The sequence below is a fragment of the Drosophila miranda genome, chromosome 3, assembly GCF_003369915.1.
Source record: "Drosophila miranda strain MSH22 chromosome 3, D.miranda_PacBio2.1, whole genome shotgun sequence".
In the NCBI taxonomy this organism is placed as follows: domain Eukaryota; kingdom Metazoa; phylum Arthropoda; class Insecta; order Diptera; family Drosophilidae; genus Drosophila; species Drosophila miranda.
The window spans coordinates 19,003,537-19,013,719 of NC_046676.1; the positions used below are offsets into that span (position 1 = coordinate 19,003,537).

Here is a 10,183-nt window from a genome sequence, read left to right on the forward strand (position 1 = left end):
CGTTCGTTGGCCGTTCGTTCGGTCGCCGCAAAAGCTATTTGTAATGATTATTAAAACAACGACCCACCGCTCCCCGACTCTCCCCACCAACATATTGCCCGAACATTCCCATTCACCTGGCTCATAGCTGCCATTGTCTACTGTAGCCACAGCTGTTGCCATTTGCCGTTTGCCGTTTGCTGTTTTGGCTTTAATTGAAATAACAAAAAACAGTAACAAGGCAGTGGCTGCAAAATTATACTGGATTACAACAGGGCCGGCAAGAGGGAGGCATTCTTGGGCAATTATTGCCACACATCGCAGCCTTTCGTTAGGTTTCATTTTGTCCAAGATCTAATGTGATTGAATACCCATGAACATTGACTCTCGACAGCCGGACACTTGAGGAGTTCTACTTAAAGCCCCAATCCGTCGGCATTCCTTCGGTGTTAGCTCAGCGCCGACGACTACTGGCCACAAATGCCAAGAAAACAATCAATTTGCCAGCATGATAATTGAGTTGTGAAAGGGAAATCCATCCACAATTTTGGATGGGTAAACACACTTTTGGGTCGCCGCCACACCCCCATGATTCACTCTGCTTCCATTTCAATTTTAGATTTTTAGCAAATTGCATTCGAGTCGGGCCCACCATATAAGTAAAGTGCCATAAACGGATAAAAGTCTGGGCCTGAATTATGTCGCTCGTTGAGTTAATCAAAAGAAATCCCAAGCCAAATAAAGTAGCTTGTCGCTGCAGACAGAATGGAGGGGAAATACCCAGCGATACATCCGCCACGGGAGCGGCAGCGGCAGCGGCAGCGGCAAGAAAATCAATTCAAATCAAATCAGAACTAATTCACACGCTCAAAATGGTAAAATCAACAAAAAAAACCCAGAAATGAAGGCTCTTTTGAGTTGTATAACTTAAAGATACCCTAGAAGATCAGATGAATATAGTCTTTCAATATGGTTGAATCATGTAAAAACATTTTCTTGGATTATCTTTAGAAACAAAAGTGATCTTTCGATATAATATCTATATGATATAATCCGATTTATTCTGGGAGAGTAGAGTGCGTCATGCCGCTCTCCAGAGAGTGAACTTCGCTGCTCGGCTGTCGACAAGATTCTGAAAAGACCGAAAGCCAAGCTTCGGTTCGGCCCCAGCCTCGTCTTGGACGGCAGCCTCGTGCCGCCTCGGCTGCTCTTCGGCTGTGGTGTCCGTGCTTTTTGGTGCTTTTCTGGGCTGTCTTGCGGCCTGGCACACCGTTACTTCGCCAGTTGAAACACACAGCTTGCGGCGAGCGGTTCTTGCGCGCGCTTCTACCACGCCTAACTCCCCAGCGAGCGACTTACTAACCAACAAACAGCAGAGCCTCAGCAGCCAGCAGCCAGCAGCAGCAGCAGACGACGACGCGTCTGAGTCGCGACAGCAGAGTTCTGAGAATGCTGTGCAAATAAAAAATATAAGAAAGAATATTAACAAAAGACAAAACCCCACGTATTTTTTTAAGAGTGAAAAGAAAATAATTGTGTGGAGAAACCTGGTCCGGTGATTGATTGGTGGTGTCTCTGGTTGGTGGGCGTTACGAGCGGAGTTCTAAATCAGACTCAAGAATCAAACACCCAGCACACAAGAACAAACAGTGAATATTCGGATACAAGTGCTACGACGGACATTGCGCATACGCCGCATTGCACATTGCAATCAGGGTGAGTACGTGAGAGAGATAGAGATCTCTTCCAGGGGTGACCTTGGCATTTGGCTAAATTGATTTAGTCGCTAATTGAAACGAATGCAGCATGCTCGATCGGCCAGAGAAGATCATTTGATGGACAGCCGATGTGCTCAGGCATTTGTAATTAGCATTCGGCTGTGTCTTATAAATAAACATGGCTTCTATCTGTGTCTCAGTGGCTGTGGCTGTGTGTTTGTATCAGTGTATGTGCTAAACACCAAAGGCCATAACCAGCTGTCCATGAGTGTGAATATATACCATATACTACTATATACTGTAGTATATAAAAGTATCATGTATTTGCATGTTTTACAAAATTACAAAATCAAGTTCGTTGCCTGAGTCTTTTGTTCGGGGCGGCACAAAAGGTTCTTTGGACATGAAATAGAAATAGAAACTAAGCCGCATGCAACAGCACCACTCATTTAAGTCTGTGGAAAACAGTTTAAGCAACAGCCTTCATCGCGGCCCAGTCACTTGTGGGGGGGAAAACCAGTTGTGGCCCGCAATGCGTGTGCTTAATTTACACGCAGATTAGCATTTGCATTAATATAATTTCATATCTTTATTAACCGAAAAATGTCAGCTCAGCCGCAGCCTTAGCCTCAGCCTCAGCCTCAGCCCCAGCTTCGAAGTCGAAGTCGAAGAGCTCCTGCCTTGGACAGAATTTATGAGCGATACAATCGCGGCTCTCGGCTTCGCCCGAAACACTTGATGCATACAAAATTCCCCAAAACTAAAGGAAAAAAAAGATATAAGAGATATAAGATTCGCTATAAAATTGGCCTGTCGGTTCGCGCTACACGTCATGTGATTTGTATCTGCTGAGTGTTCTACCCTTTTGGCCAACTATCGGCCAAATCTTGGGGGGGGTCTTTGGCCTATGCGCCGTTTGGGGCTTTGCTGTTGAATCATAGCATCTGCCAGAGTTCCATCGAGAATGGGGAGCGAAGCGAAAGACTTATTTGCATGCCAAATGAAAGCTTAATTAGGCCACCAAAAGACACAACACATTTGTTTAGCTCTGGCTCTGATGGCCTACATTTGATGGCTGCTTGGGCCTCGGGCTCGGGCCAATGTCTTCTCATTTGTCTAGTCCACTGCTAAGTCTTTTGCCCCTGAATTATGTCCACGCCACAAACAGATCGCCACAGATCGACTGTGCTAGAATTTTACACTCAATTATCCAGGCAATTGTTAATTATGCGTTTGATTGTGCCAGCGACGGCTCTATTTCAATTTGAAACCGAAATTAATGAAGTCTAATTAAGAGCGAAATACTCGTACTGCGGGGCGGCCTTTGTTGAAGTGGTTATGCGTCTTTTCCTGCTCTTTAATTATATTTATATACAAAACCGAATGCCGACTATCGAATACCGAACGAATGCATTGTGCCTGGGCTGGCACATTGATTGGCAGAAATCAGTCTGAAGAGTTTTCATTTCTATGATGTAATTCGGGGCTGGAGTGATTGTTGAATCTTTGGTCTGCCTTTGCTCTTTGGTGAATCACAAAACATGGCCAAATGCCAGCTGGCAACTGTCAATTATCCACTGCCAACTGCAGTTGAAGCCAAGGAATTAGCATAACCAAATTGTAGTCGCACTCGAATCGATGACTAATTGAAGCTCAAGATCCATAACGAGGCACTTTTAATTAACCAAATCTACCCCCGTCATCTGGCTTCATCTCTTGGCATCTCTTCTTATATTCCTTATTCCACATAATATTATTTTAGGCACTATTTTATGCGTTGTTCAAGAACGTTGTGTGGCCCAGACACTTGCTTGGGCCTAAGAATAGACCGGCCATCGAGCCCCGAAACGTGCCTGGCCACGTACAAAGAGATTTTTGCAAGTAATTTCAACATTAAAAACAATGTCGGAGCTGTATAATAATAATCACTCAATAGCAACAGCAAAAGCGGAAGTCAATGGCGATGTTGAAGCCACACGAAAGTGCTGTGCAACAACTCTTTTTCTCTCTCTCTCTCTCTGTCTCTGTAGGTTTTTTTTTTTGGCTTTTTTGTTTTTGTGATTTATTTTTGTGTCTTTGACGCCTTCCTGGCACGAAATACTTTGGTGAGAATTTCAAATTCTCAGCGGGCAATGGTAGCGGGAAATAAGTGAAAATATTATGAAAGCCGTGGCGGCAAGTGAAAATCGGAATTTATAATTTTCGTGTGCCGATTTTTCAACCGCAAAAAAGGTGCCCCAGGCAGCTGGCACTGCCACCGCTGTTGCCAGTGTTGTTTCAGCCGCTGATGATGTTGACGGTGATGCAATCCGCTCGACATGCACATCAAGTGACAGAGCAGACATTGCGCATACGCCGCATTGTGCAGAGTGCACAAAAAAAAACTCCCGCCCCACACAGATGAAAGCCAAGTCGAGCGCGCCACGGAGGGCGTAACGAAGTGGAGTGGTGCATCTGCAAAACAAGAATTGGAGCACAAGACAGCAGCAAGATAATAAAGGGCTTCAAGCAGATGTTTTTGATCGAATTAAATTTAAACCTTAGCTCAAAGACAGGAGAGAATAAAATCCAGATCAATCCAGTACACTCTATAGGGCACCTGCCTACTAAATAAATATAAAAAATAAACAGACCCCCGCGATGGTTATGACACTTACACGTGCCCCGCAGCCACGTCTGGCTCTGGGTGTGTGTGTTTCCCACTTGAGTTTCCATGATGTTGCGTGCCCTCCCATACATCATCATCGTCTTCTCATTCTGCTTTATTGTGATCATCATGTAGTGCAGCAATAATATGTAATTTTCGCGCTTTTTTTTTGTCGCCATGGTCTCGTGGAGAAGACTCTGCGGACGAGGAGTAGGCAAAGTGCCAACTCATAAATATGTAAGCCGCAGACGCCACTGTTTTTGTTGTTAATGTTGTTGTTGTTGTTGTTGTTGTTGTGTTTGCAACAATTGAACAAACACCCCCCACGACAGACATTGTGCAAACAATTCAGAGATCGCTTGTTGTACGGGAGTACGCGCGCTCTTTTGTTTTTCTTTCATTGAAATCATTGTGCCATTAAAAGGCGATCTCGGCTGTTGAAACGAAAATTTTAAATTTAAATTTGTAATATAATTTTTTTGGATTTTGCTTCGAACAGTCAACAGACGACCAGTTAATGCAAACAAAAGAGTGCTCTCGTGCCTGGCCCCATAAGAATTTTGCACCAGAAACTGGCTCGCAAATACACATTTTATGGGCGACAAAAGTAAGAGCAAAATATTGCTCCCGTACGATGATAAATGCCAAAAATTAAACCCGTTCCAGCCGGACATGTAACGAGCGTTCAGATCCGTTCAGATCTGTTCAGATAATGCGTTCGGTTCGGTTCAGCACTTTCAAGGTTGGGGCGTCAAGAACATGCAGAAAACACGAACAGAAAGGCAAAAACCAGACCAGACCAGACCAGACCGGGCTGCAATTGGGTGCGGGTCTCCGGTTGACAAGTCGGACACCGACACGCGCTAAGCTCTGAAAGGCCCCCAAAATGCATCTATGGTACGAGCACTTATATATCTTTATGTATGTACCTATATATGTAGTGTGGCACATGCCAGAGCCAGAGCCCGAGCCAGAGCCAGAGCCAGGGCCCGAGTTGCGCAATTGCAGTGAGCGCCATGATTCATAGGCCCCCAATTAGCTCCAGTCGCACCGCAAGTAAGCCGCTTACCGAGCACAGACAAAGGAGCTGCTGCTGGTGCCAGCTGCCAAAAGACTTCCTTCTGCGCCACGGCCTTGGGCGAACTGGTGCCCCGTTCGTTCTACGATACGCCTCGCATCCGCACGCACAGAACAGTTTTAGCGCTGCTGCTGCTAAAAATACCCGCCAATGACCTTGGGAGAGCTTACATAATTAATTGCAATCGGGTTATGGGGCCTGTGGAAAGGCACGATCTTGACATGGGGGGGGGATCAACGGTTCGATTAGCACTTTCCAATGGATTACTGAACACCACAACAGGGTATGGATTCATAACTAAGCAAGTAAGCATTCTCCCGCTCGAATACAGCATACCCTTGATCTCCGCGAGTACCGTGTATGATCAGTGGATAAGATAAATCATTTTTGGGCATGTTAAAAGAAGATTTAATTGTTAAATGCAGTTTACGCTTTTGCTCGAACCAAAAGGCCAGCTAGATAATTAAATTTCATGCCCCCCCCATCACTCTCTCTCTTCCTCTGTGGTGGCTCTTCTCTGGCGGTTGAATGCGATCATCGCCAAAAAATTAACATCACGTTCGGCATACAAAAAGATTTTATATACTTATTAGCAAAATCCAGCCACCAGCAGCAGCAGATCTGGTGGATGGGGAACGGGATGAAAAGAACGAAATGTTATGCGTATATATTATACAATATACATAATACAGTCGAAGCGGACGACCGCTGCTTGGCATTTCGACCCATTGACGTAGGAAACCCGAAAACTTAATCACATCATTCGAAAATAGCCGATGAAACAGACAGAACTGAATGATACTCGTACGGCCTTTGGGGTTTCTACTCACTCTACTCCATGAGGCGAAGAGGTCAAAATCGTGGCTCGGCAATGATATATTTGAGAATCATTAGCCACTCACTGAGTCATGAATGAAAGTGGAGGAGCCATATGGGCGGAGAGCAATCAGGCAAACGATGGCCGATTCCTGAGGCATTCCAAGGGTTATGCCACAATAGCTGACCGCACAAATGAATGTGAGAACTTGGATTTGGCATAGTTTTTTCCATCTCCATCTCCAGCTCCATCTCAATTCAAGATTCAATATTTCCCATCTATTGTAGTGCAGAAACTAGAACAAAGATTCTCGTCGGGGCTTGTGGGCGTGTCTACATGGGTTAACAGAATATTATTCGCCATAAATCTAAACTTTGGCCAGAACACAAAACAGACCACAGACGGAAAAAACCAGTTGTGTTTTTTGGAAATTTCGCTCTGGCCAAAACGGATCTTCGATCGCTAAGTTCTTTGGAGACAGCCAAGTGCGTGACATTTATCAGGTTTTATGGCCGCTCTGTCCGTTAATTAAAGAACCAACGCCAACGCAGTCGACGAGCAGGGCAAATAGAAAGCCAAAGCCAAGAAGGGGTCGGCGGCTTCAATGGACTTGGATTCGGATTGGGATATCGCTAATCTTTGATTCCGAATGCTAGACGAGAACGGGACAATCGTTAAACCTTAAATAAAGCCTGCAGTTCGGGGTAATTGAGAAAACATTTCAATTGGGCCACGGCACGCCGCTCTGGTATTGGATCTGCATTAGAAAATGCAATGCGTGTCGTGCCCTTAATTTGTCCACGCTCAGAAATGTCGCATCTAAGATGCGGCATGGCAATGGGAATGGGAATGGGAAGTCGTGGAGTTTTTTGAGGGTTCATCGATACAGCTTAATGGGCAATGGAACTGGAATCTGTTCCAGGCCAAGACTCACTTTCATTGCCAGTCGATGTGTGTGACACACATTTATTGGTAAATCGCATGAAGCAACAATTAATGCCAATCACGTGTCCGGCCGCCACTACACCTGACGGACGGGCCCACAGCACGGTAGAGCACGGTAGAGCACAGTAGAGCACTACTGGATTTTGTCACAAAACGTTGGCAATGGTGCGACGCATAAACAAATCAGTTTGACTTTGAAGAAAACCCCAAATGGCCAATTGAAATGCCATGCAAGTGGCTCTGACCTGACAGGCAAACGAAGAAGAAGAAACCAATTCAAAAATGCAAAACCAACTGTCCAACAAAGTGTTTAACAACAATCAAGGCATTGTCAAGGCATCGGCACTGGGTGTGGGGATCGGGACTCAATTCAATTAGAGGCGGTGACATTGGTGATTCGATCAATCAGAGTCGACTCGGATCGGCCAAAGGAGTAGTGTTGTAGTGTTGTAGTGTTGTAGTGCTGTAGTGTTGTACCCAAGCGCCGATTGTTCCATTCCGGTCCGTTTTTTAGAGTTCATTGGCTCACAGATTGATTGGACTGATTGCTTAATAATCTGTGGAGTGCGTGTCCCCTTCGCTGGAGGTAATCACTTCGCACCAGAACCTCGGCCAGAGCCCACAACTTAATTGTCCATAACTGGAAGAGTCGCTCGTAATTATTTATAATAATTTGTTTGGAAAATGTTCTCTTCTTCCCAATCGGCAGACAGAGGAAACGCCAGCAGCAGACACACACAAAGATGATTTCACGCCGCAAGATCATATCGCGTTCCCTGGACAATTTGGACGCCATCGGGCAAGATGAGCCAGAGGAAGACGTGTGGCACGATCGCGAGAAGCTGTTCAGGGTGAGTTGTAGCTGAAGTCTGTCTTAGAACTAGCGCTTATCCTTTGACCTATCCCTGGCAGGATCACATCAACGAGGTTCTGGCCAAGTGGGAGCAGATCGACGATGAGATCTGGGCCAAGATCATCGTCTTCGAGAAGAACCGACGCGTGGCCAAGGCCTATGCCCGCTCCTCTGTGATAACCATTAACGGATCCAAGAACGGTTTCGACGGAGTGCGGTGAGTAGACCCCTCCGACCATCCAATGAATGCTTCCTCTAACCTGATGTCTCCTCTAAACAGCATCGGTTTGAATGGCTTCGAGAATCCCATGCGCGACTCCGAGACGAAGGTCATCAAGAAGTCCATTGGCGATGGCTTTAAGGTCAAAATGGACGAAATAGGCAACATATTCATCAAGCGGTATGGCAAGAGCAACATCTTCGTGAATAACTCATCGTCGGGCAACGAGGAGACTGTCATTGGCGGCGACATCATGCAAATGCCGCAGATGTCCCTCAGCGGCGGCACCTCGGCCAAGCTGTTCGACATGAAGAAGTTTCAGACGAACATTAACCGCGAATTTGCTCGCACATATCCGGAGAGGGGTCGCCTGGAGCGGCAGTGCCTGTCGGCCGTGTCGCTGGTCAAGTCAAACAACAATCTAATCAACACTCCAGTCTGGATACTCGTGGTCAACGTGGTGGCCATGGATATGCTCAGGAGTCGCCTTCAGACGATGCCCAAGTCGCTGGACGCGCTGGGCATGCGGGTGCCACTGACGCAGAGCAGCGAGGATCCCTACTCGACGATCGAGAGCCAGGTGGGCCTCATCTACCCGACGCCCGCCGCATCCGATGACTCGCAGAACTCCCAGCACTCGAGCCACTCCAGTAAGGGACGCCGCAGCGTGTTCAGTGCCGCCTTCCTCAACGAGGGTCCCTACGTGCCCAAGGTGAGTTGCTATACATGGGCCTAACTCTCTAATTCATACTCAAATGGGCCCTTTCTTCTCTCACCTAGCCGGACTACGAAGCTGGCGGATCCCTAACACCCATCTATGCGGACAAGAAGCGTCAGAAGAGCAGCTCGCATCAGCGCAAGAAGCAGGACGATCCCTACTACTGCGGGCTTCTGGCACGCATTCCCAACTTCATCAAGTCGTCAAAGCAGCCGTGCAGCGGGGCCAGCAAGCCCAAGAAGGAGACGAAGATCTCACGCAAGATCTCGGCCCAGCACCTGCAGCAGCAGCATCAGCAGTTCCTGCAGCCACCGCAGCCCATTCCCATAGCCACCTTCCACCACTCGTACTTTCCCTACAAGCTCTATCCGCCACAACATCGTCTCTCGCAGTCGCAGATGTCGCTCTGGGATGCCCGCAGTCTGATCAGCGCACATGGTGGGTTAAACGAAAAATACTTTATGCTGGGAATCTCGTCTAATTATGTTCTCTCTCCCCACAGAATGACCAACACGGATGGCCCTAATTTATTCAACGTGTAGCATTAGTTTTACAATTATTTAGTCAAAGCTATCGATATTGGATCAGTGGATCGGGGAATTGGTGGAGTGCATTTCGGTCAGTTTTGTGATAAATGATGCGAAATGCAGCCATTTTACTACAGATTAACACCAGATTACTTTTAGGGAACCAGAGAGATTTAATGATTATGCAATTTGTAATAACTAATTAAAATTTTGCCATAGTTTTTTAAATCGTTTAAGACTGAGAGAATGTCCTAGAGCCCAATTAGGCGCGAGAGAAGGAATAGCAAGATGGGGAATGAGTCCGTCATAAGCAAGTGTATTGCTACTTTAGGCAAGTCCAATTTATTGTTTCTTTTTATTATTTTGCTGTATATACATTTCATATGTAAATAAGTTCAAATAAAATATCTATGTAAAATAAATTTAAATGCATTTAATTTGTTGTTTAATTTGAATTTTCTAGAGAGGAGCGTTGTAAAACAAAGACAGTCTTATCGGTTTGTATAGTTTGTTTTATTTCTGCCAGATGGCGCTATCATTCTGGTGGCGCCTTCTAGTAACATTAGACCGAACATAAAAATTGAGGAAATCCTATTTTCATAATTACCGCATATTTTGGAAAGTGAGACGGTATATAATGGTATTTTGCCAGTTTCATCAATCTATTAAATTTCATTTTCA

The 10,183-nt window shown here is 45.9% G+C and overlaps 1 protein-coding gene across 1 annotated transcript; it reads left to right on the forward strand.

Annotated features, from left to right (window-relative positions):
• Nucleotides 1-1,252: 1,252 nt before the first annotated feature.
• Nucleotides 1,253-9,924, forward strand: LOC108159014. Its single transcript, XM_017291889.2, has 6 exons — nt 1,253-1,695; nt 7,894-8,035; nt 8,097-8,254; nt 8,318-8,969; nt 9,038-9,413; nt 9,478-9,924. The coding sequence occupies exons 2-6, from the start codon at nt 7,928-7,930 to the stop codon at nt 9,480-9,482; spliced, it is 1,299 nt and encodes a 432-aa protein (XP_017147378.1). The 5' UTR covers nt 1,253-1,695; nt 7,894-7,927; the 3' UTR covers nt 9,483-9,924.
• The last annotated feature ends 259 nt before the right edge of the window (nt 9,925-10,183 follow it).

Bases quoted from the DNA above. Each gene is read 5' to 3' on its own strand.
- LOC108159014 (XM_017291889.2), top strand. From the start codon at position 7,928: ATGATTTCACGCCGCAAGATCATATCGCGTTCCCTGGACAATTTGGAC. The intron at 8,036-8,096 runs GTGAGTTGTAGC...TATCCCTGGCAG, and splicing joins ATCGCGAGAAGCTGTTCAGG to GATCACATCAACGAGGTTCT. The intron at 8,255-8,317 runs GTGAGTAGACCC...TCCTCTAAACAG, and splicing joins AACGGTTTCGACGGAGTGCG to CATCGGTTTGAATGGCTTCG.